This window comes from Myxine glutinosa, chromosome 1, assembly GCF_964187855.1.
Source record: "Myxine glutinosa chromosome 1, kmMyxGlut1.1, whole genome shotgun sequence".
Lineage (NCBI taxonomy): Eukaryota > Metazoa > Chordata > Myxini > Myxiniformes > Myxinidae > Myxine > Myxine glutinosa.
Window position 1 is genome coordinate 162,098,869 of NC_136261.1, and position 27,045 is coordinate 162,125,913.

The window sequence follows — 27,045 nt, forward strand, 5'->3', positions numbered from 1 at the left end:
GAGCATGACAGTCCAACGCTGTGCGGAGGCAACAGTCGAGGTCTTCTGCAGTGACATCGGAACGGCCAGAGAGACGGGTGTGAAGGTCCTCTTTAAAGGCGGAACGGTCGATGGCACGGATGTTGCGGGCAGTGATGAAGGTGGGCTGAAGACTAGGAACAGCAATACTCAGGTGGCTGGTGACACAGAAGTGGTCCGAGGCGATAGCGCAGGTCACTGACGTGGACTGCACCAACTGATCATCGCATCTGTGCACTAACCAATCCAGGATGTGTCCTTTAACGTGTGTAGGTTGGGAGACGGACTGAGTCTAAAAGTAGAAAGGAGGTCGATGATCGTTGAAGTGAGAGGATGTTGTGGTTGGTCGTAGTGGACGTTGAAATCTCCAAGAATTGAGACGAAACCAGGAAGAGTATTGCAGTGGTCGATCAGATTAGGAAGCTGGGTCACGAACATAGAGTCAGTAAGCTTGTTTTTCCCGTTAGGTGGAGGTCGGCAGAGGCAGAAGAAATGAAGTGTTTTCTGACAGAGTGAAGGTGACATGGGCTAGCTCGTTTGGATGAATGGTCGAACGAAAAAGTCGTGGTGAAGGAGACAAAGGGAGAGAAGTTGTCGCTGTCAATAACAGCCATGCGCCCCCCCAGGAGGAGCGAGGAAATGACTGCAGGGTGTATCCAAGTGGGGTGAGATCAGCACACCTCACTTCGTCGCCACTGGGTCGGAGCCAAGTTTCGGTCAGAAAAAACACGTCGATATCGTTATCTTGAATAAAAGAGGTAATTTCGGTTCGCTTGTCAGGACTACTTACAGACTGAGCGTTGAATAAGGTGAGATACAGGTCAGAACGGTGTTGTTTTGGTGCTGTGTATGTTCTACAATCTACAGGGATAGATGAGGTTATTGAAGTTGACAGGGGACACTTTTTCGCAGGAATTATTAAAATGTGGGCCGGGCCGTCGCTGGTCGCGAAGAGAAATCGCAATCGGTATTTTTCTCTGCTTTCTTCTCCTGCCTCGCTTTGTGCGTTTTCTCGGGAGACCAACGCCGATTTCAAGTTCTCTAAGGCCTGAGACGAGTCCAGGAGACAATTGAGTGGTGTTGTTTAAAGACAAAAGTTTTGCCGAGTGGAGCGAATAGGCCTCGAGATAGAGGAGTTAGAGCGGATGGTCGAGCTTGGTACATGCAGCGGTGCGTGCAGAGGTGGGGCGGGCGGTGGGACGAGCGATGGGGTGAGCGGTGGAACGAGCGGTGGGGCGAGACCGGAAAAGAACTGTCTTGTTGAGAGGCGCACACCGGGGCTGCGTGAGGCGCAGCGAAAAAACATGGCGGGTACTCAGTTCGAAATTGTCAACTTGGTGGCGAGTAAAAACCAAAGTACTGCAAATCTCACGGGCAGACACGCCGCCAGAAGCCAGGAAACGAAACAGGGATCCATCACAGTCATTCACACAAAGCACAACACGACAGCACACGCTATATCCAACGGAATCAATCAAATACAAAGGACGACCGACCCAGCTCAGCCTGCTAGGCGAGTGACTCGGAAGCAGAATTTTCGACAAGGACACTATGGGGATCTTTAACATCCATGAACTGATGTCAGCAGATGGAACCGCAAGTTTAAGGGCTGACATACACATACACAATGATGAATCAAATCACCCTGCCTGTGAAACACCAGGAAAGCAGTTTAAAGCTGGGTCATGATTCAAACCCAGGCTCGTGTATCTTTAGGCCATCCTGCCAGCCCACATACACACGATTCCTGCTGTCACATCGAAGTTAGATTGGTTCAACCGCATTGAGGTACAATTAGATGCTCTCCACTTCTTTGTTCATAACTTTGTGATGTCAAATAAACGTTCTTGATATAATTAGTACTGTCATATTGAGGATACATCCTTGATTAGTGATATTTCAGAGGTTACATCCTTCATTTGTGATATTTCAGAGGATACATCCTTGATTAGTGATATTACAGAGGTTACATCCTTCATTTGTGATATTTCAGAGGATACATCCTTGATTAGTGATATTCCAGAGGACACATCCTTGATAACCTTGATTAGTGATATTCCAGAGGACACATCCTTGATAACCTTGATTAGTGATATTTCAGAGGACACATCCTTGATAACCTTGATTAGTGATATTTCAGAGGACACATCCTTGATAACCTTGATTAGTGATATTTCAGAGGTTACATCCTTGATTAGTGATATTTCAGAGGTTACATCCTTGATTAGTGATATTTCAGAGGTTACATCCTTGATTAGTGATATTCCAGAGGACACATCCTTGATAACCTTGATTAGTGATATTCCAGAGGACACATCCTTGATAACCTTGATTAGTGATATTCCAGAGGACACATCCTTGATAACCTTGATTAGTGATATTTCAGAGGACACATCCTTGATAACCTTGATTAGTGATATTTCAGAGGACACATCCTTGATAACCTTGATTAGTGATATTTCAGAGGACACATCCTTGATTAGTGATATTTCAGAGGTTACATCCTTGATTAGTGATATTTCAGAGGACACATCCTTGATAATCTTGATTAGGGATATTTCAGAGGACACGTCCTTGATAACCTTGATTAGTGATATTTCAGAGGATACATCCTTGATTAGTGATATTTCAGAGGATACATCCTTGATTAGTGATATTTCAGAGGATACATCCTTTGTTCGTGATATTTCAGAAGATACATTCTTGATTAGTGATATTTCAGAGGTTACATCTTTGATTAGTGATATTTCAGAGGATACATCCTTGATTAGTGATATTTCAGACGTTACATCCTTGATTAGTGATATTTCAGAGGATTTTTTTTTTTTTTTTTGGGATACTGAATCGAGGCTCGTGAAAGAGCTGACATTTACTTCACAAACAAATCAACCAGACAAACAAAATATATAAAAAGAGGGAGCGGAAGACAAGAGAAGGGGAAGCACAAACATTTGAGAGCACACATTTAAGAGCAGGGAGATGTGTGGGAGGGAGAGGGCTTGGGAAGGGGGGGGGGGGGGGTTGGAAGAAGTATAAAACACAAGGACACCAAGGAATTCCAGGACAGAAGTTGGTATTTCAAAAAAGTGGAATTGGGGTGAAATTAGCGGGGGTAGAAAAGATCAAGGTTTTGGATGGGGTAAGATAAGAGATGGTGGTGAACAACTGTTTTAAAGACCTGGAGGGTGGAGTGGGATTGAAGAGAGTGAGGGAGTTTGTTCCAGAGGCGGGAGAAAAGAGGAATGAAGGAGTGAAGGTGAGCAGAGAGTCTTGATTTTGGCAGTTTAACCATAAGAGGGTTGCAGGCAGATCTTGTGCGAGCTGTAGGAATATTTGCGGGACAGAGCCCAGAGAGAGCTGGGAGGGGGGGGGGGGGGGCAAGGCCAGAGAGGAGTCGGTAGAAGACGGAAAGACCACCAACCTGCCTGCGGTGAGTGAGTGAAAGGCCCTTGGAGTTAGCTTCATCGCGGGAGATTCCAATGATTCTGAATGCTTTGGTTTCAACAGCGTGAAGACGAGCTCGGTGTGAGGCAGGAGCACCAGCCCAGAGGGGAGAGCAGTATTCCATTGAGCTGCAGATGAAAGCCTTGTATGTGGTGAGGAGCTCAGGTGTGCCAAGGAAGGACTTCGCACGACGGAGGATGCCCAGTCGACGACTGGCTTTGGAGGCCAGATTTGAAATGTGGTTTTCCCAGGAAAGATCATGGCAGATAGTGAGCCCCAAAAGCTTGAGTGACAGAACTTCTTGGAGAGGATTATTCAGAAAGTGGATGGGAGGGTTGTCCAGTCGGTCTTTTCGGAGAGACATCGTAAGAGTGTGAGATTTGTCAGGATTGAAAGACATGTTCCACTTGTTTGCCCAGTCTGTGATTTTGTCCAGGTCTGCAGAGAGTGAGGAGGCTGCAGACTGCAGATCTGAGGGATGAAGAATGGAGCTACAGAGAGTAGAGTCATCAGCAAAGAGATAGAGAGGATTTTCAAGAGCGTCAGAGAGATCATTGATGAAGACCAGAAAAAGCACAGGGCCCAGAACACTGCCTTGGGGAACTCCAGCCTGAACAGGAAGAGGAGATGAGAGAAACCCATTCAGGGCCACACGTTGACTACGACTAGAGAGGAAGTCCGCCAGCCATGCGTGGAGATTTCCATGGATACCAAAAGAGGAGAGTTTGGTGAGCAGAGCGGGGTGCCAGACCGTATCGAAGGCACGTGATATGTCAAGGGAGACAGCTCTAATTTCCTGTTTGGCATTGAGGACCTCCATCCATTGTTGAAAAGCAGAAGCAGCATGTCCAGAGTAGAGTGACCAGGTCTGAAACCAAATTGATGATCAGAGATCAAGCCATTGGAGAAGAGGAAAGATTTCATATCTGAAGCAATGATGGATTGCATGACTTTGCTGATAATTGGGAGAAGGCTGATTGGTCTGTAGTTGCTGGGATCTGTTTTTGCACCTTTTTTGTGCAAAGCGGTGATGTTGCCAGATTTCCAAGCAGATGGCAGATGACCTTGAGCAAAAGAAAGGGTGAAGAGAACAGAGAGAGGGTAAGACAGAGCGGAAGAACAGGATTTTAGGACCCGTGGGCTGATGCCGTCAGGTCCAGTTGCAGAATCAGAGTCGAGGGTTGACAGAAACTTTTCCACCTTGTCAGGAGGAAAGGACACAGAGTCCAGGAGCGACTGGGTACGGTGGGTACAGAGAGGGACGGTTTTGGGACACAAGATTTAGAGGCAAACACAGAGTTGAGGCATTCAGCTTTTTCACGTGCGGAGTCAGCCGTGTGGCCGTTTGAGGTGAGGGAGGGGATGGAGGGGGAACAAACACCAGAAACGGATTTGACCAGACGCCATCAGGATTTGGAAGAGGGAGACAGATAAGAGAGTTCTGTCCTGAGAACGGAGAGATCTTGTTTCCTGGCTCTCCTGAGGGTGGACAGACACTTGTTTCGGGCTTTGTGAAAGGAAATGAGATTTCCTTCCGTTGGATTTGCTTTCCAGGAGACGAAAGCAAGTTGTTTCTGGGCAATAGCCTCACCACAAGATTCCGTGTACCATGGACGGGAGGAAGGGTATGACAACTGAAGACGAGATGGGATAAATCTGTACATGAGAGAGAGCAATTTACTTTGGAAGAATTCCCAGGAAGAATTGATGTCAGAGGCGGTAGAGATGGGAGACCAGTCCAAACGATTGATGGCTGCTTGAAGACCATGGCAGTTGGCCTGAGTGAAATGCCAGACTCGTCGACGCTGAGGAGGCTCTCTGAGAATGGTCAGAGAGATGTCCACTTTGATAAGCACATGATCAGAAGAACCGATTGGAGCAGAAGAAGAGCAGCAGACATTAGCAGGGAAGTTTGTCATAACCAAGTCTAGAAGAGAAGATACTCCATTGGCTGAGATCCGGGTCGGGAAATTGACGGATTGTGTCAATCCCAGTGAGTCACAGAAGTCCTTTGCTGAGGTGCCATGACTGGTGAGAGAGGAACCCACGCCCAACCAGCTGGCATGATGACAGTTGAAGTCACCACATATGAGGAAGAGAGAGTTGGGATGAGTGGATAGAAGTTGGTCCATGTTGTCAGACAGTGAAATGTAAATGGAGTCATCACTGTTTGGTGGACGGTACAACACACATATGAACAAAAGGTGGGAGCGAAGGGGAAGCCGTAGCCAAAGGTATTCCTGGGGGTGAGGTGGAGAGAGGGCAGTGCAGGGCGAGTGAGGAAGAGTTTTTTTATAAAGATAGCAACCCCCCCTCCAGGACGAGGCTCAGGTCTATCATATCGGAGGAGGGAGTAACCTGGGAGAGATACCAAGGAATCAGAGACATCATGAAGGAGGAAAGTTTCTGTTTAGCAGATCATGTCTGGTTTGTCAGAAGCAACCTGTATGGAGAGATCAGTCAAGTTTGAGCGAAGGCCCCGGATGTTTGAGGTCCATACTGTTAAAGAAGAGGAAGGGGGAGCATCGGATACAGAACAGGGGGTGGGAACGGTAGGGTAAGAGGAGGAAGAGGTAGGGAGAGCTGTTGAAGGTGTGTCAGAGATTTCAGAATAGCTTGGAGAAAGGGAAGAATGGGGCGGACAAAAGGTTTGGTGGTAATTGGGTGAGGTGCAGTGAGGTGTTATTTGAGGAGGGGGAAGAGTGAGGCAGAAGGTTGAGGTAGATGAAGGTGAAAGTTGGAAGGGGGAAGAAGCGGGGAGGACGCTTTGAGGAGGAGGGGTGAGAGAGGAGTCTCGGAGGGGAGGGGTGTGGGGGGAGTTTAGGAGGGAAGGGGCAAGGGGGGAGATCTGAAAGGGATGGGTGATGGGGAAGATTTGGAGGGGAGGAGCATGGGGGAAGATTTGAAAGGGATTGGTGATGGGGAAGATTTGGAGGGGAGGGGCAAGGGGGTGGATTTGGAGGGGAGGTGTGATGGGCAAGTTTTGAAGGGGAGGGGTGATGGGGAAGTTTTTGAGGGAAGGGGTGATGGGGAAGTTTTGGAGGGAAGGAGTGATGGGGAAGATTTGGAGGGGAGGGGTGAGATTGGATTTTGAAAAATGTACGATTAATGGGAAACGAACATTTCTTGCAAAATGAGTTTCTTGAGACCTTCGAGTCAAAAATACGTTTGAGGACGCTGAAGGATGGGTGGAGTTCTGGAGAGTTTAGGAAATGTATGAAAGAGGCACTGTAACTGTAAGAGATGGATTTTTTTTTTTGGAATGAATAGATTTGGTGAGCAAGTCGAAAGCATCCTTTTATAGAAGAAGAAGAAAAAGGTGTTATAGTATATGACAGAATACAGTTCTTCAGGGGACAGTTGAAACATTTTTTAACGACGTGAACACGTGATCACAAACAACGTGGTCGAAGAACGAACGAACAAATAAGAACGAACAACGGATAAGAACAGATAGTGGGGCGGCTTAGCCCAAATATTCAAAAGAATTGTGCATTTTGTGATACAAGCACCAAATTTGGCACAAATGTACATTAATATGTTGCGAACATTTTCAGATATTGGGCCACTTGAAATTCCGTAATTTTTTTTTTCAAATTTTTTCAAATTTCGTAATTTCAAATTTTTCGGGTGACACCGTCACAATTTCGGTCTTCGAGGCCGGCCGATAGGCAAAGTGTGACCGGAAGGGACGAGGTTCTCCTGACCACGTGGCCCTCGATCTGGGAAGCGAGAGGCGTTCCATTAGTGGACGCGCCCCTCACGCCCGACTTTTGGGCGGCCCCGGCAGGCCGTTTGTTTTGACGTTCCGTGCCAGGCCCCGCACCCCCATCTCCGGGCCGACCGGAAGCTTGTGCTGAGTACATCATACCTGAACAACTCAGTGAGGCAGAACACAGCAGTGCACACCAGGGTGACCCCTTCAGTGCATAAACCAATTAACCTGTCCACTGCAGGGCATATAGAAATGAAGTTATTTTCTGCATATAATAATAATATAAGTTCAGTTCTATATAACAATTTCTGTTATCACCACTACCACTACAACTACCACTACTACAAGCTTTGTCTGGAATTTTGTGGACTAACAGACAAACAGACATACAGACAAGCTGGGATCAAAACATTACCTCCTTCCACCATTGAGTGTAGAGGTAAACATCATGGAAATTATATCATGCCCTAGATTTAATTCATGCTTACCCGTGTATTTGCTTCACTGGTTCACAAGGTCTTTTGCATACATGTAATTCAGACTCTCGTCTTCATTGCTGACCACACAATGTTCGCAACATATTAATGTACATTTGTGCCAAATTTGGTGCTTGTATCACAAAATGCACAATTCTTTTGAATATTTGGGCTAAGCCGCCCCACTATATCGGCCGGCCTCGAAGACCGAAATTGTGACGGTGTCACCCGAAAAATTTGAAATTACGAAATTTGAAAAATTTGAAAAAAAAAATTACGGAATTTCAAGTGGCCCAATATCTGAAAATGTTCGCAACATATTAATGTACATTTGTGCCAAATTTGGTGCTTGTATCACAAAATGCACAACAGGTTTGCTATGCTGCTACACTAAGAGAAGGGAATATATATATATATATATATTTTTTGAGTTGAGATGAAAACAGAGACAGAGACCGAACGTGAAACGTGAAAAATAGAGACCGAAAGTAATTGCGAGCGCAATCGAAGAACCGCTGAGACAAACAAAGCCTCAAGCCAAGGTCAGACACGGAAGCCTACTCGTACTACACGAGGCCTCAGAATACGCGACACGAACTAACCGACGATTCTGTACACAGGTATGAAAAACCAACACCAAGAATACTATTAAAGAAACACCAATACGAGCCAATACGAGCCAATAAGACACACACGAGCCTCGATCTTGTATACAAAACAAAACAAAACAAGCAAAAAAAAAAGTTACACACCGAAAGAAAGATACAGTTTCGACAAAAACACAATTGTGAAAAGTTACTTAACTTCGAAAGCGTGCGCGCATGGACAGCGTGCCGTGACGAGAAGAGACTTTGAAGAGATTTAAAACGTTAGACAAGTGGTCGATGGTCGGGGAAGTTAGGGGGAGAAGAGAAAATGAAGAAATAAGCAATACAGCGAAGGAAAGAACTTAAATTCACAGAACACCTATGGGGGTAGGGAAGCCGAGAGAAACCAGGCCGTGCACGCGGTGGGACAGAAAACGATTAAATTATACAAAAGTTTGCAAGAATTGCAAATCAATACCAACTGGAAAACACACTGCAACACATGCACAATAAAAAACGAGTAGAAATTGAAGAAGACATGAATGGAAAAAATACTATAACTTTTGCTGAAGTGCAGAGGTCGAAGACGCTTCCTTGCTCCAGGGACCGGAAACGGAAGTCCTAATACATCCTTGATTCGTGATATTTCAGAGGTTACATCCTTGATTCGTGATATTTCAGAGGATACATCCTTGATTAGTGATATTTCAGAGGTTTCATCCTTGATTAGTGATATTTCAGAGGACACATCCTTGATTAGTGATATTTCAGAGGACACATCCTTGATTAGTGATATTTCAGAGGACACATCCTTGATTAGTGATATTTCAGAGGACACATCCTTGATTAGTGATATTTCAAAGGACACATCCTTGATTGGGGATATTTCAAAGGACACATCCTTGATTCGTGATATTTCAGAGGACACATCCTTGATTAGTGATATTTCAGAGGACACATCCTTGATTAGTGATATTTCAAAGGACACATCCTTGATTCGTGATATTTCAGAGGTTTCATCCTTGATTAGTGATATTTCAGAGGTTTCATCCTTGATTCGTGATATTTCAGAGGTTACATCCTTGATTAGTGATATTTCAGAGGATACATCCTTGATTAGTGATATTTCAGAGGTTACATCCTTGATTAGTGATATTTCAGAGGTTACATCCTTGATTAGTGATATTTCAGAGGTTTCATCCTTGATTCGTGATATTTCAGAGGTTACATCCTTGATTCGTGATATTTCAGAGGATACATCCTTGATTAGTGATATTTCAGAGGTTACATCCTTGATTCGTGATATTTCAGAGGACACATCCTTGATTAGTGATATTTCAGAGGTTACATCCTTGATTAGTGATATTTCAGAGGTTACATCCTTGATTAGTGATATTTCAGAGGACACATCCTTGATTAGTGATATTTCAGAGTACACATCCTTGACTAGTGATATTTCAGAGGACACATCCTTGACTAGTGATATTTCAGAGGACACATCCTTGACTAGTGATATTTCAGAGGACACATCCTTGACTAGTGATATTTCAGAGGACACATCCTTGACTAGTGATATTTCAGAGGACACATCCTTGACTAGTGATATTTCAGAGGACACATCCTTGACTAGTGATATTTCAGAGGACACATCCTTGACTAGTGATATTTCAGAGGACACATCCTTGATTAGTGATATTTCAGAGGACACATCCTTGATTAGTGATATTTCAGAGGACACATCCTTGATTAGTGATATTTCAGAGGACACATCCTTGATTAGTGATATTTCAGAGGACACATCCTTGATTAGTGATATTTCAGAGGACACATCCTTGATTAGGGATATTTCAGAGGACACATCCTTGATTAGGGATATTTCAGAGGACACATCCTTGATTAGGGATATTTCAGAGGAGACATCCTTGATTAGGGATATTTCAGAGGTTACATCCTTGATTAGTGATATTTCAGAGGATTCATCCTTGATTAGTGATATTTCAGAGGTCACATCCTTGATTAGTGATATTTCAGAGGTTACATCCTTGATTCGTGATATTTCAGAGGTTACATCCTTGATTATTGATATTTCAGAGGATACATCCTTGATTAGTGATATTTCAAAGGACACATCCTTGATTAGTGATATTTCAGAGGACACATCCTTGATTAGTGATATTTCAGAGGACACATCCTTGATTAGTGATATTTCAGAGGACACATCCTTGATTAGTGATATTTCAGAGGACACATCCTTGATTAGTGATATTTCAGAGGACACATCCTTGATTAGTGATATTTCAGAGGACACATCCTTGATTAGTGATATTTCAGAGGACACATCCTTGATTAGTGATATTTCAGAGGACACATCCTTGATTAGTGATATTTCAGAGACACCTCCTTAATTCGTGATATTTCAGAGGACACATCCTTGATTCGTGATATTTCAGAGGACACATCCTTGATTTGTGATATTTCAGAGGACACATCCTTGATTTGTGATATTTCAGAGGACACATCCTTGATTCGTGATATTTCAGAGGACACATCCTTGATTCGTGATATTTCAGAGGACACATCCTTGATTCGTGATATTTCAGAGGACACATCCTTGATTCGTGATATTTCAGAGGACACATCCTTGATTCGTGATATTTCAGAGGACACATCCTTGATTCGTGATATTTCGGAGGACACATCCTTGATTCGTGATATTTCGGAGGACACATCCTTGATTCGTGATATTTCGGAGGACACATCCTTGATTCGTGATATTTCGGAGGACACATCCTTGATTCGTGATATTTCGGAGGACACATCCTTGATTAGTGATATTTCGGAGGACACATCCTTGATTAGTGATATTTCGGAGGACACATCCTTGATTAGTGATATTTCGGAGGACACATCCTTGATTAGTGATATTTCGGAGGACACATCCTTGATTAGTGATATTTCGGAGGACACATCCTTGATTAGTGATATTTCGGAGGACACATCCTTGATTAGTGATATTTCGGAGGACACATCCTTGATTAGTGATATTTCGGAGGGCACATCCTTGATTAGTGATATTTCGGAGGGCACATCCTTGATTAGTGATATTTCGGAGGGCACATCCTTGATTAGTGATATTTCGGAGGGCACATCCTTGATTAGTGATATTTCGGAGGACACATCCTTGATTAGTGATATTTCAGAGGACACATCCTTGATTAGTGATATTTCAGAGGACACATCCTTGATTAGTGATATTTCAGAGGACACATCCTTGATTAGTGATATTTCAGAGGACACATCCTTGATTAGTGATATTTCAGAGGACACATCCTTGATTAGTGATATTTCAGAGGACACATCCTTGATTAGTGATATTTCAGAGGACACATCCTTGATTAGTGATATTTCAGAGGACACATCCTTGATTAGTGATATTTCAGAGGACACATCCTTGATTAGTGATATTTCAGAGGACACATCCTTGATTAGTGATATTTCAGAGGACACATCCTTGATTAGTGATATTTCAGAGGACACATCCTTGATTAGTGATATTTCAGAGGACACATCCTTGATTAGTGATATTTCAGAGGACACATCCTTGATTAGTGATATTTCAGAGGACACATCATTGATTAGTGATATTTCAGAGGACACATCCTTGATTAGTGATATTTCAGAGGACACATCCTTGATTAGTGATATTTCAGAGGACACATCCTTGATTAGTGATATTTCAGAGGACACATCCTTGATTAGTGATATTTCAGAGGACACATCCTTGATTAGTGATATTTCAGAGGACACATCCTTGATTAGTGATATTTCAGAGGACACATCCTTGATTAGTGATATTTCAGAGGACACATCCTTGATTAGTGATATTTCAGAGGACACATCCTTGATTAGTGATATTTCAGAGGACACATCCTTGATTAGTGATATTTCAGAGGACACATCCTTGATTAGTGATATTTCAGAGGACACATCCTTGATTAGTGATATTTCAGAGGACACATCCTTGATTAGTGATATTTCAGAGGACACATCCTTGATTAGTGATATTTCAGAGGACACATCCTTGATTAGTGATATTTCAGAGGACACATCCTTGATTAGTGATATTTCAGAGGACACATCCTTTATTCGTGATATTTCAGAGGACACATCCTTTATTCGTGATATTTCAGAGGACACATCCTTTATTCGTGATATTTCAGAGGACACATCCTTTATTCGTGATATTTCAGAGGACACATCCTTTATTCGTGATATTTCAGAGGACACATCCTTTATTCGTGATATTTCAGAGGACACATCCTTTATTCGTGATATTTCAGAGGACACATCCTTTATTCGTGATATTTCAGAGGTTACATCCTTGATTAGTGATATTTCAGAGGTTACATCCTTGATTAGTGATATTTCAGAGGTTACATCCTTGATTAGTGATATTTCAGAGGTGACATCCTTGATTCGTGATATTTCAGAGGTTACATCCTTGAATAGTGATATTTCAGAGGTTACATCCTTGATTAGTGATATTTCAGAGGTGACATCCTTGATTCGTGATATTTCAGAGGTGACATCCTTGATTCGTGATATTTCAGAGGTTACATCCTTGAATAGTGATATTTCAGAGGTTACATCCTTGATTAGTGATATTTCAGAGGTGACATCCTTGATTAGTGATATTTCAGAGGTGACATCCTTGATTAGTGATATTTCAGAGGTTACATCCTTGATTCGTGATATTTCAGAGGATACATCCTTGATTAGTGATATTTCAGAGGTTACATCCTTGATTCGTGATATTTCAGAGGTTACATCCTTGATTCGTGATATTTCAGAGGATACATCCTTGATTAGTGATATTTCAGAGGTTACATCCTTGATTCGTGATATTTCAGAGGTTACATCCTTGATTCGTGATATTTCAGAGGTTACATCCTTGATTAGTGATATTTCAGAGGTTTCATCCTTGATTAGTGATATTTCAGAGGTTACATCCTTGATTTATTTCTATTTCTATTGATTAGTGCTATCAGATTAAGATTTTCCTTGGTGGATTAACGATCAAGGTAGCTGGCTTGACGTCTTAAGGTCCTGTGTTTGAGCCCCTGTCGTGCCGTTGAATTAACACCAGGGGGGTTGATTCAGCCAGTCATCCTTCCGAGGTTGGCAAAATGAGTCCCAGCTGACTCGTAATGAGGACACTGCATCAGCGAAACAGCCATGCCCCCAGAAAATGATCCAGCCAAGCAAACACAGGCTGAATACGAATAAATAAAATAAACCATTAATGTGCTGCAGATGACCAATACCCGTTGGACAGAGGTGTGAGTGATGTAAGTGGAACTGATGTGGTTGAAGTGCATCCTTTTCAAGCATCTCATCTCATCACCAAAACCCCCTTTTGATTACCAGAAGGCGCCGGTTAGAATCTTCCTTGTTCCGGAGCGGCTGTTGAACTTCTTTGGTGGTGGAGATATCACGTGCTTCCACTGCATCAATTCATTTTTCGTCTCTAAGTTTTACTAAGGTTTGAATCCTTCTACCACCTCATACCATGTACATTTGCCCATTGTCTACTCGATGTCAGTGGAATTCCCATAAAAATTCATGGATGTCTCCTACTGTCTCTCTCCTGTATGTGGTTCATGTGAAGTTTATCCATGGGCCTTGTGTCGAAATTTAAAAAGGCATCTATTTCTGTTTGTAATATTCATATGAAAACACTATCATTCCATGAAACCTTCCCTTTGGTGTTTTTATTAACTCAACTGGACTATGTCCAGCTGAGTTTTTGTCATCACCCAGTGTTCGTCGTCTGTCCGTCTGTCTGTCTGTCGTCTGTAAACAATTAGACGTCTTCGCTCTTACTTACTTACTTACTGCGTCGAGCTAGCTCGGCATTCCATGACACGTTTCTTCCATTCATCTCTGTCACTCATGGCATTAGGTAGTTCGTTATCCAGACACCCAGTATCATTTGTAAGCTGATCTATATATGTTTTTGCAGGTCTCCCTGGTGCCTGTTTGCCGTGAGTTGGTAACCAAAGTAAAACATCGCTTGCGAGCTCATCTTTGTTTCTCCAGCAGTGCCCAGCGGATCTTAATCTACGTTGACGTATGGTTACACTGAATGGTGGGATTTTTGCATACAATTCATATTTTGTGGGGTGCTCTTTCCATGAGATGTTAAGGGCTGCTCTGAGCATGCGAGTGTATGCACCATCCAGGGCCTTTTCTAGTGATGATGTCAAGGTCCATGTAATTGCCCCATATACAAGAACTGATTCAACAGCTGCTCTAAAGAAGTTTCGTTTCAGCTCTATTGGAAGCGCAGATTTCCTATGGGGGTAGGGAAGCCGAGAGAAACCAGGCCGTGCACGCGGTGGGACAGAAAACGATTAAATTATACAAAAGTTTGCAAGAATTGCAAATCAACACCAACTGGAAAACACACTGCAACACATGCACAATAAAAAACGAGTAGAAATTGACGAAGACACGAATGGAAAAAATACTATAACTTTTACTATAACTTTTAGAGTCTACGCTCTAAAAGTCACAAATATTGATTAAATTTGATGAAACTTGTTATGCAGCATCTTTAAGACATAAACTAGTTTGGGATTGCATTTGGGCATTGTACGCCCAAAAATGGGTGCGGCACGGTGGCCATATTGAAAAATCAATTTTTGTTATCTATTTTTAGCACATATAAACGATATAATTTGTGGTTCTATTATGCATATTCTAACCATATTGATATCGACAAGTTGAGTTCAGGTTCCCTGGAACCTCTAGTTTGATGTACCAAACTCCTTATAGGGCGTTGGTGATGCCAAATCGTTTTTTTGGCAAGGGTTATACTAGATGGTTTGCCTTTGCCTTACAAGTGTTGTTTATCCATGCTCTATCCTTGTTAAATGCTGAGCATTAGCAAGGAAGCAGCGCACATCATTTAAAAAAATCTTTGGTTTGGCTCGGCCGGGATTCGAACCATTGACCTCCCAGACTCAGGGCGGACGCTCTAACTGTTGGGCCACCAAGTCTGGTGTACCATATTATGGGTATACACATCTATATAATAATACCGTAAGGACTCGACTTTGTTATCCCTTTTACGCTGCACACAGTGACCCGATGCCCATGGCACTAATGCATTTACGATCTACGAACCGCGCTCTTTGTTTATCACGTACAGCCACACTCGAAAAATCTGAATTAGTCGACTTTGGGGCCAAAAAGCATACGATTAACGGCCGATACGACGCCATCTTACGATGCCATCGTATTGGCGTCTGCTGGGCGAAGGCGATGTGAGCCGTCCGCTGATTGGACAGTCGAGTGGTGTGAACATGGCTGGTGTGAACCAAATGGTCTTTTTATTCCCTTGAACATTTTAAATTAGGATATATAAGGAAACGTCTTTATCGTCATTTTAATAAAGTTAAATGGAGTGACGTTGCGATACTCGGGGTGCGTTGCATAAATCCTGGTAACTCAGAGAGGTGTAGCAGGTGGCGAGACGTAACACTCCCAGAATGGCGCTATGCCGATTCCTATTACGAATCCATTCATTTTTCAAAAGTATATCGTAGCGTTGTCATTTAAGTAGATTGCAATAAATACGTTGTTCATATACGCACTCTTCATTCTCATCTTTCTTCCTAACTCTTACTCGGACAAGGAAAGCCCCTATGCCATCCATAATGGTGCACTCTATCCATACACCACATCCTCCCTTCCGTGGATGTTCCACGGGCATGGCCATGAACAGGCTAACAGTGCTGCAGTGTGCGTGCCGGAGTGCCAGGTAACGGCTGTGCCAAGGGATGGAGTGTCGGAGATTATAAAAAGGATCTTTCATTTTAGGGCGTGTATTTTAGGGTAAACTGTGACGGAGGATCAAAGGGGTGAGAAGGAAACAGAGTAGGGTAAGGGTGGGAGTTCGGAGGGGATCGATCATTAGAGAGCCACAAAAAGGAGTTCTATAAAAGGTTTACCATTTGGCGCGCTTTCTTTCCCTCCACCACCAAAGGTGGATGGTGGTTGTGTTTTCACCCCCGCCTGTCTGTTTGTCTATGAACAGGATATCTCAAAAAGTTGTGGATGGATTCGGACGAAACTTGGGGACCAGGTTAGGTATATGACGAGGATGAATCGATTCCATTTTGGTGAAGATTCGAATCCGGATCCGGATACGGGAATTTTTAATTTATTAAGCGATTCATGACCATTGAGAGATGGGGCCCTAAAACGATATATAGCATATTTCAAAAAGTTGTGTACGAGTTGGTTAAATGAGTTGTTTTGATGACAAGAACAAGCTGATTCGATTTTGGTTAATGCCGGATCCAGATCCAGCCTATCAGTGGATACGAATCATAAAATGTCCACCTGGCGGAGGTATGCGCTCTACTGAGTGCCACCACTGAGTGGACAATCCAGAGCATGCATTTGTGCCGGTGTCGGCGATCGTTGTGCATATACGCACTCTTCATTCTCATCTTTCTTCCTAACTCTTACTCGGACAAGCAAATCCCCTATGCCATCCATAATGGTACACTCTATCCATACACCACATCCTCCCTTCCGTGGATGTTCCACGGGTTTCGGCTAGTTGTTAATACAACAACACAACAACATGCATTTTCAGGCCATTTTCCCTGCAAGAGCAGGGGTTAGCCTTGCGGTCCCCATGACAATCTTCTCCATTTTGCCATATTTTCTGCATCTCTCCTTGTTAACCCCCTTGTCCGCATGTCTTCTTCCACCGTCTTTAGCCAAGTCTTTCTCGGTCTTCCCCGTCCTCTACTTCCTTCTACATTCATTTCCATCACTCTTCTCAACCAGTCACTTTAATCCTTCCTCAACACATGACCAAACCTTCTCAACCTGTTCCTCTTCACAGCATCAATCACAGGCTCTATTCCCATCATCTTTCGCAATTCATCATTTGTCTTCCTCTCTCTCAGCGACACCCCGCACATCCACCGAACCATTCACATTTCCACCCTTTCCAGCCTTCGTTGCTGCTCTCCATTCATGACCCATGTCTCGCTCCCATAAATCATAACACTTCTCACACATGCAGCATACACCTTTCCCTTCAGCTTCAACGACACTCCCCTCCTAATCAGCACGCCACTCAGTTCCCGAAACTTCTTCCATGCACATCTCACTCGAGCAACCGTTGCCGAGTCTGATCCACCTTCTCCATTCAGCATGTCTCCGAGATAGCAAAATGTTTTCACACCTTCCAGCTTCACGCCGTCTCCAAGATCCAACTCAACATTTCCTCCATCTGCAGCTCCCTTTGTGCACACCTTTCATTTGAATGTAGCTGCCACACTGGTTAATGACCCTCTCAGACCACTACATTTTTGATGAACCCACTCAGCGCACATTGTACATTGAATGGTGTTCACTCCGACACCCTTCCTGCACACAGCACATGGCCACTTCCCAGTTCTTTCCACCTCACCACATGCTTTACCACTTACCATCACCTTCGTCTTTCCTATATTCACCTTCAGATCTTTTGTCTCCATACTTTCCTTCCAATTGTTCATCTTTTCCTTCAGTCCATCCATACTTTCCGCAATCAACACCAGATCATCTGCATACAACAACTCTCACGGTAAACCCTCCTTCACGGTCTGAGCCAGCATCTCCATCACAGCTACAAATAGTAGTGGACTTTGTACCAACCCTTGATGCACTCCCACCTTCACCTCAAACTCACCACTGTTCCCGTCCTTCGTCCTTACAGCTGTGCGCGATCACATCTCTGATCAACCATTCCTCCACTTCTAACTTCCTCAATGCCCATGTCAATACTTCGCGTGGAACCCTATCGAATGCTTTCTCCAGATCAACAAACCCAAGAAACAACTTCTTCCTCTTCTCCATCTACTTCTCCTGCAACTGCCTCACAATAAAGAGCGCGTCTGTCGTTCCTCTTCCTGGCATAAATTGTTAATAAAACATACAATTTCATTTAAGACAATGATGATGAAATGCTGAATTCATTGGGATGTTTAAACATTGATCTCTTTGTTTTAGACTGAGGGTGCAACATAAAAATGTTCATTATGGTGAGTCTGCTAAACATGTGTCGGTGAGGCCCCACATTAACCAATTTTGGCACTGGCTGGTGGAGGTCAAAGATCCCATTGTGAAGGGTGCCATGGAGTCTTTGATATCCACCAGGAAGTGCTAGCAGATGGGATACCCAACATCACGTCCTTTGAGGGACAACACATTAATTGATCTTGCCTGCAAAGCACCGTGGTTACAATATTGCTAGTTGGGTCAGGATTCGGACCCAGACCAGCAGCTCAAAATTAAACATGCCACCTTTTTATCATCTTCTTCTTAAACAGTAATAAAATGGATAACTCACCCATTGAAGCAAGAGCTTGATTTAGCTCCGGTCCTTCTACGGTCCCGCTACGATCGACATCGATGCGTATGAAGTGCTGTTTCCAGCCAGTCAGAGCCGTCGACAGGTTCTTGAACTCCTCAAAACCCATTGATCCAGAGTAGTCTTGCTGTTTGAACCTCGATAAGGAACAACAGTGTAATTTGTTTGCACTCATTCGTTGCAATACATAGCTTACTTTGGCTCACTAGTAAATACCAGTTCCCTCTGCGAACATAACTCAGTGAAGAACGAAGCTAAGCTGTGCAACAGTCATTATTTGTGAGATTTGGGTATGTTTTCCTGAAGAAAAAAATGGCACTTTCTGTTTTAGGTCATGATTGGAGATTATTGTCCCAGCTGTACAGGCAAAAAAATATAAGTGCACTCCCCATTCTTGTGGGGTGGTGTTTCCCCTTGCCATGGTGTCTGGGTGCTCCCAGAAAGTATACAAAATTTGGTGGAGATTGGCCAGCACTTTTTTGTCCCCTGTCGCACCGCGGAGCGAAAGGAGGACTATGGTTTTTCCCTCCGGACGTGTGTGCGTGCGTCTGTCCGTCTGTGCGTAAGTGTAATTCTAATTTGGTGTGTGGGTGCAACCCACGTCAAAATCCAAGATGGCCGCCGCCATGTATGTCTGAACCTTGTGAGTGGAATATCTTGAAAAATAAGCGAAGTACCAACTTCTAATCTGGTTTGTGGGTGTATCTAGGCATAAGGAAGAACGCTATTGAAAATTGGGTCGCCACGTCAAAATCTAAGGTGGCCGCCACCATATATATGTCTGAACCTTGTGAGCGAAATATCTTGAAAAATAAACGAACTAGTAACTTCTAATCTGGTGTGGATGTATCTACGCATAAGGAAGAACGCTATTGAAAATTGGGTCGCCACGTCAAAATCCAAGATGGCCGCCTTGCATCTTCCACTTTGTCAACTCACTTCACTGATGGGGGACCTAGGCATAATGCTTGTTTTCGATGATTTTCAGACATATACATTCTCGGAGAATTGCATTTTCAGGAAGTCACTTGGCTTCTGATGTAGGGATCGTACAGACACTCCAGAGGTTTAATACAACACAAATCCTCCCAAAAAAAATCAACGAAGATGCAAACTTACTGCATAAACCTATAATATTTGTCAACTTACTGTATAAACCCACCAGTCGTGTGTAGAGGATTTCACATCCACTAGCACTCACGAAACTTTTGGACTGAGCTACAAAACTGACTGACTAAAAATAGCCACTTTGTCATTAGTCTTCTTCCTCTTTTCTGACAGCCTAACTCAAAAATGGTTTAAGCATCGGATTTGGTATAAACACGAATTGACTGCATTTTATAGTGGAAATGTCCATGATGATTCAAGTTTTTCATAACTTGATAGGATTTCATGAAAATTAGGCATAAGTACCCATCGGAATATGAAGGGAAAAGAGGAGTGGGTGGGACAACCACTGTCAATCAGCTTGGTGGGGGCCGGGTTGTGGCGACAATTGCCCGAGGGCCAATCACAACTAAGTGGGTGTGGTTAAAGGTGAAGTATTATGTACAGTCTGACGACCATTATTGCCAGATGTACGATAATTATCACATGCATGACGGCATGTGCACGGAACAGAGAGTGTGTATGTGCACTGAGTCCAGGAAACTTCCATCCATAAAGCTTGCACGCACGCAGCCATGCAGTTTGTCGTCGACTTGTCATCGTTGAGGTGTGGCAGACCTTAAATGAAGTTGTTGAGTAAAAATGCACATGCATTTTTAAAAGTACAGCAACAAGTGATACAAACTTTTTCTAATGTAAAAAAGGATGTCGGGATGGTATGTCACAACGTGTGTAAACAAGGTATGGATGGTCACAACAAATGAACATGTCCCTCCATCTTTCTTTGAATAATGGTTGTTGCCTGCAAATGGCACAAAACATCACTCCTCTATTTGGGTTCATAATCCCTTTAAAATGCTAGGTGAATCGTGTGTGTGTGTTGTTGGTTGTTATTTCCATATGCAGGTTTCAAAAGGTGGAACGGAGTCCTACAAGGTCTCAAAGTATCCACCATTGTTTGTGTGTGTTGTGTGCTAACTATTTTATATTTCACTGGTCAAATTCATACATGTAAACAATAAACATACACTATCATTGCAAACGGATGCAGGGACGCACAGGGTACAACCATTATTCAGAAAAAGGGATGGTTTCACATGATCATTAATTGTGACCATCCCTATCTTGTTTACATGTTTTGGCATACCATCCCAACATCCTTTGACATTAAAAAAAAGTTTTCATTAGTTGTTTTATTATACTAGGATTGTTGATAATTGCATTGGAGTTTGACCAGAATAATTTTGGACTGTCTTGCCATGCTTTCTTACCCATACAAGATAATTAGGGCACAGGTCAAGGCCACTTGACCAATCATGCCTGTGCTTGGCCACTTGACCAATCATGCCTGTGCATCCACAATCAAATTGTCCCACCTAATGGGACAAACCATAATTCTACAGGTTATCTCAAGCAGATATGCCGGGCAGTGTACTTATCTTCATGAAGCGGAGCAAGGATTATTTTGACAACGAAAGGCAGATGGGATTGCTCCCATTCTGTTCGCATACATACCAAGTACAGCATTTTCTCCAATGCAACTCTTCCTATTGGCACCACATCAGAACAACAGATCTTCGAGTCTTTACGGGAACCAATGACGAGGCTGTTTTTAAGTGAGAACATCGAGTGTCCGACCGCTCTACAAAAGGATACGTCAAGCATGGCCAACATGAGCTTGCAAGTCTCTAAGGAAAATGCTGTAAAGAAAGGTTCATAGAGAAAAAGTAAATAAACACTTTCACCACATTCATTTGAAGAATGAATGAGGTACATTTTTACATTGCTTTCATTCAAGCTTGCAAACTTGAAGTGATTAGTTTCTGTGATGAAATCGTCATCCAAGTTACGACACTGATGTTATTCTCCTCATGGCCGCTACGCGACCCTTTCGCGGCTCCTATATATATCAGCGCAGACAGGAGATGTTGATCCATCATCGCAATGTAACTCTATAGCTCCTCTGGGCTTCCATAGAAAGGTAACGATTCTGCTATATATATCATAAGCTCATTTATAGTCATACCACCTGTACGCACCTGTATTCACCTGTAATATTAATACAATGTTTATTGGTTTCTCTCTAGATGCTGTTGAGAACGAATTTCGATTAAACCTACCTTTTGGGTCGATGTTGTATCTTGATTTTACAACAGTTTCACCACTGCATTTTCTGGCCACATTCAGGAAATATTGTATTGTCAGGACTGTATCGATATTTTTCTGGGCAGCGAGCAGGATAGTCTAGGCCAGTGGTCCCTAACCTATGGTCGCGACCCAAATGAGGGTCGCGATGGTGTTCCTGAGGGTTGCGGGACGGTCTCAAAAAAAGACATATAACAGTATTATAAGGGGATTACTTCACGTGCCACAATATGAAGGATTATTGAAATAGTAATTAAAGTACAATAGTTGTGGATAATATAGCATCTGTTATGTTTGGAATCCACGAGTTATAATTCACATGTAATCTATGTTTATAATTCACATGTTATCGTTCATATTGTTACGGAAACGGGGACAGCACTCCCCCTTCGCAAGGGGGGGGGGGGGGTTAATCCCCCTTCTATTTGCACTGGCCGTCTCCGATCCTGAAGCTACCCCGCTCTCCTGTGGGGCGGGATTGGCCGAAGCGATTGGTCAAGGGATTCCCGTACACCCCCGCCAATCCCCCCACAAGGCAGGTGGGTAACTCCGCTCGAAACCACGGACAAGATGGTATTTTGCCGAGCGGTTTTAGCAGCCCGCGGTTCGAGCCGTTAACAGAGAACTAACCCGATTCATAAGCGTTGGCCGAAATCGCACCACAGGTACTCAATGGGGGAAATCACAAAGACGATCGGATGGGAAAGAAAACCAAAGTGAAGGAACAGATATTTATTAATTATTTACACAACCACAATCAAAGAGAAGAGAAAGAAACGAAAGTAATTTACAGAAGAAGAAGAAGACAGTGCAATTCCTAGCTTATCGACACAGGCTTAACTTATACCCCAGACAACACAGAGGACAGACGACGAGCAGACTCACACGACTGGGGGATGAATGGAATGGCAGAAGGTTCGTTCAGCTGGCGAGGTTCCGTTCCGACCCACGACACTCTGACTCTGACTCTGACTCTGACTCTGACTCTGACTCTGACTCTGACTCTGACTCTGACTCTCTCTCTCTCTCTCTCTCTCTCTCTCTCTCTCTCTGTAACACTGGGATATTCCTCTCCAGATCCTCTTCCTCCTCGTACCTCGAACCCAGCTCCAGCCTTGAACCAACTCAGCAGCACGTACCCAGCTCTGAACCAAAATCCAGCTCTTGAACCAACGCAGCAGCACGGACCAGCTTTTTTGTGCGCGATCGTCGCACACCTATCTCAAGCGGGGTCGTGACACGCCCTCGGCCGTTTGGGTACCGCCCCCGTGCTCTGTTTTGTGGCCTTATATGGCAATGCCACGATCTTGTAACCTTATTTGGGCATGGAGCTGAACAGCCCCGCCCCTTGGCGAGCCACGGGCTTGTAGCCTTATTTGGGCATAGAGCTGAACAGCCCCGCCCCCGTGGCGAGCCACGGGCTTGTAGCCTTATTTAGGCATAGAGCTTAACAGCCCCGCCCCCGTGGCGAGCCACGGGCTTGTCTCTTCTCGGCGACCCCGCCCTTCTTGTCCAAACAGAGCACGGAGCACATGTTCACAATGGCGGCGAACGCCGCTTTCAAACGAGGGCCAGTTGAGAGGGCGCGCACCCCACGCTTGTCAAGCTGTTTTGCACGGAGAGAGAGAGAGTTTTGCTGGGAAATGAAATCCTTGAAGGGGACCTATCTTATTTGATTCGGTGCAATGCAATGAACTAGTGGAAAAACAGAGCCTTCTACTGACATATAATAAAGAGATAACTATTTAGACGGTCCTATGATTTTCTACATGTGTGCGATGGACTAACTAAGGGGACGACCTTTGATCTTTACAATTAATGGAGGTATTTACAAAGAATTATTACATTATTTACAGAGGGTGATATTTACAAACAATTACCAACGTGCAGGATTCTCAAATCCGCAACAATATGTATGGGAAACGGAAGTGACGGTTGGTTTTGGAGAGTGGGAGGAGCTAAGGAAAGACAGGGTTTTGGAGGCCTCATGGGCATGCTGTGCTGCGTTGAGATTTCGGATTGAACCGTTGACGTTACCATCAAGTACGTTTCGGGTAATTGCTGGATAAAACAGCATCCATATACGCCTAATGCCCTAATATAATAATGTTCGCGTCCGTTCACGTCCAATACTCGTGCGTCAAGCAGACCAGCAAAGAGCCTGTTGTGAAGTAGCACTCTTATCTGAATGCGATATTATAGATGGCGCTGTAATTATAGCATTTTGAGCTTAATTATCGAATGCACTGTTTGTATTCGTTAAATGTTTTTATTTAAATTTAAAATGTTTGATATTTATACATTCTTAACTTCCAGATGAGTTGTATAAGCCTGATTTTTTTGAAATACGGCTTCACCGAGATGAGAGAAAAATCTGGGAATGTCCCACCTCAGTGTGTTCAGTGCCTGCAAGTCCTCACCAATGAATCTATGAAGGAAAACAAATTGAAGCGTCATTTGCATTCATTTCATCCAAATTTTGGTGAAAAGCCACTGAGTTACTGGGAGAACAAAGAAGAACAGGTAAAACGAAGTCGGATTGATGCTCCCTCGAGTTCAGCCTTTTGTCTGGAGAAAGCTTTCTTGGCATCCTTTGAAGTGGCGTGGTATATTGCAAGATGCAAAAAGCCCCATAACATCGGAGAGGAGCTGGTGAAGCCAGCAGCAGTGGCAATGGTGAAAACTGTTTGCGGAGCAGACGTTTCCAAGAACATTGATTCGGTTTCTTTCTGATAATAGAAATTGATGTCTGTGGACGTCTGATCAACCACTTTCTGATAATAGCATCAAACGTAATTGATCTCATTTCAGATGATTTTTTGGCTCAACTGATTGAGGCACTGAAAAAAACAGAAAAATTTTCATTGCAGACGGGTGAATCAGTCGACATTGCAGGTGACGCTCAACTTATCGTTTTTGTAAGGTACAGAGAAGACGACATTCTGGAAGAATTTCTTTTCTGCAATGCCCTGTCAAGTACCACCACTGGAGAAGACTTCTTTATTATGATGAATAATTTTTTCAAGAAACATGATCTTGACTGGTTGAATTGTTTGGCTGTGTGCACTGATGGAGCTCCATCTATGATGAGAAGTCGTTTGAGTTTTGTTACTCGTGGTAAAGCAGAAAACCCTGATATATTACAATACTTCACTGTTTCTTACATCGGGAAAACCTTACCACTCAACGTTTTCAACCGGACCTACATGTAGTTCTCAATAATGCCATCCAAATTGTGAATTTTGTCAAGGCCAGGGCTCTAAACTCACGTATTTTCCATAAAATGTGTGAAGAGATGGGATCACATCACCAGGTCTTGCTGTTCCACACTGATGTTCGTTGGCTCTCTCGAGGGAAGATTCTCGGAATAGTTATTTCACTAAAAACGGGAATTTAAATTTTTTTTACGTGAGAAGAGACATTCACTGGCAGAGTGCTTTAGAGATGCTGCTTGGCTGGCAAAGCTTGCCTATTTGAGTGACATCTTCATGCACCTGAATGAGCTGAATTCAGACATGCAGGGCTGCAATCATACCATGGTGGACATTGGTGAAAAAATTGCCTCATTCAAGAAAAAGCTTGCTCTTTGGAGAGAAAAAACTGGCGAAAGGAAAAACGGCTGCCTTTCCAGAACTGAGTGCTGTGCTGGAAGATGCGTCAGAAATATCCCTTGTTGACATCAAAAGTATTTTCGAAGATCATCTGAAGAACCTTCAGGAAGAAATGGACAGGTATTTTCCAGAAAACGTCGACCTCAAGAAGCATAGTTGGATCAGAAATGTGTTCAATGTGGACGTCAGTGAAGTCGGAGAAGATATTCCGGGATTTCAAGAAGAACTTGAAGAACTCCTCATTCAAGTTCTCCTCATTCATTCAAGATCAACAAGATCTCGCGAGATCTTGGAGACCACGTCACGGATTTTCGAAGCTGTACACGGTCTCCACGTTTTCAAAGTTAAGTCATTGTTCACAGTTGTATTTTGTCGAAACTGTATTTATCTTTCGGGGTGTGAAACTATAGTGTGCCCCTTGGAAGTTTCTCGGTGTTTATCTTTCATAAATTAATCGTTTCTGTTTGCCGCGCGTGTGCGGCCTTGCCTCAGGCTTCCACCGTCGAAGTTTGTTCCTTCCTTCGCTGTTTTTGCTAGGTTTTTAGATTTTCCCTTCTCCCCCAAACTTCCCCGAACATCTACTCTTTGTCTAACGTTGTAGCCCCCCCCCCCCCCCCCCAAAAAAACAACAACAAAAAAATTATTTCCCTTTCTCCTCGTGTGCTTTTGTCCCATCGTGTGCTTCTGTCCACGTGCGCTGTCCCGCCCCGCCCCCATTATCATCTTGCCTTCCACCTTTTGCCCTGTTCAAGTGACTCGTGGTTGTCCCTCAAGGCCCTCTCCCCATTGGTATCTCTGTGAATACAAGACTGTTCTTCACGGTTTTGTTTAAATATGTTTAAACTTTCCCCTGCAGTGTTTTATTCAGTGGTTCATTACAACACGCTGTTTTTCTTCCAATTTAAAAGGCTCCTTTCAATTTCCTCTTCAACTCATTCCATTTCAAAAAAAAATTCAATCTCTTATAATTCTTTCTCACGACATGCTCTAAATTCTCATTCATTCCACCCCATCTCCATCGTTCTTAAACGGATCGCTAACTTGAAAATCACAACAAACCCAATTTGTTATAAATGTTCATCTTTCATTAATCATCCACTTTCTAATTTCCCCCCTTGCCCCTCCCCTCCAAATCTCCCCCCTTACCACTCCCCTCCAAATCTCCCCCTTGCCCCTCCCCTCCAAATCTCCCCCCTTACCCCTTCCCTCCAAATCTCCCCCTTGCCCCTCCCCTCCTAAACTCCCCCCTTGCTCCTCCCCTTCTAAACTCCCCCCTTGCCCTTCCCCTCCGAAACTCCCCCCTTGCCCCTCCCATTCAAAACTCCCCCCCAACCCCTCCCCTTCAAATCTCCCCCCCAACCATCCCTCCCAAATTCTCCCCCCTCCCACCTCCTTCTCAAAGCTGCCTCCTCCCCACTTAGTCTCCCTTCGATCTCATACCTCCACCTCCCCCAACCTTCTACTTTCCTCTGCCTCCCCTCAAACAACCCCTCACTGTGCCTCA

The 27,045-nt window shown here is 43.7% G+C and overlaps 1 protein-coding gene across 2 annotated transcripts in view; it reads right to left on the bottom strand.

The window, feature by feature from the left end:
* Window positions 1–27,045, bottom strand: part of LOC137430819 (sorcin) — a 70,703-nt gene that overhangs the window by 27,347 nt on the left and 16,311 nt on the right. For both annotated transcript variants that reach the window (XM_068121606.2, XM_068121598.2), the window contains exons 4-5: window positions 21,442–21,485; window positions 18,658–18,805 (exon numbers count right to left, since the gene is read on the bottom strand). In XM_068121606.2, coding sequence (XP_067977707.1) covers window positions 18,658–18,805; window positions 21,442–21,485 — 192 coding nt within the window. The remainder of the gene's footprint in view (window positions 1–18,657; window positions 18,806–21,441; window positions 21,486–27,045) is intronic.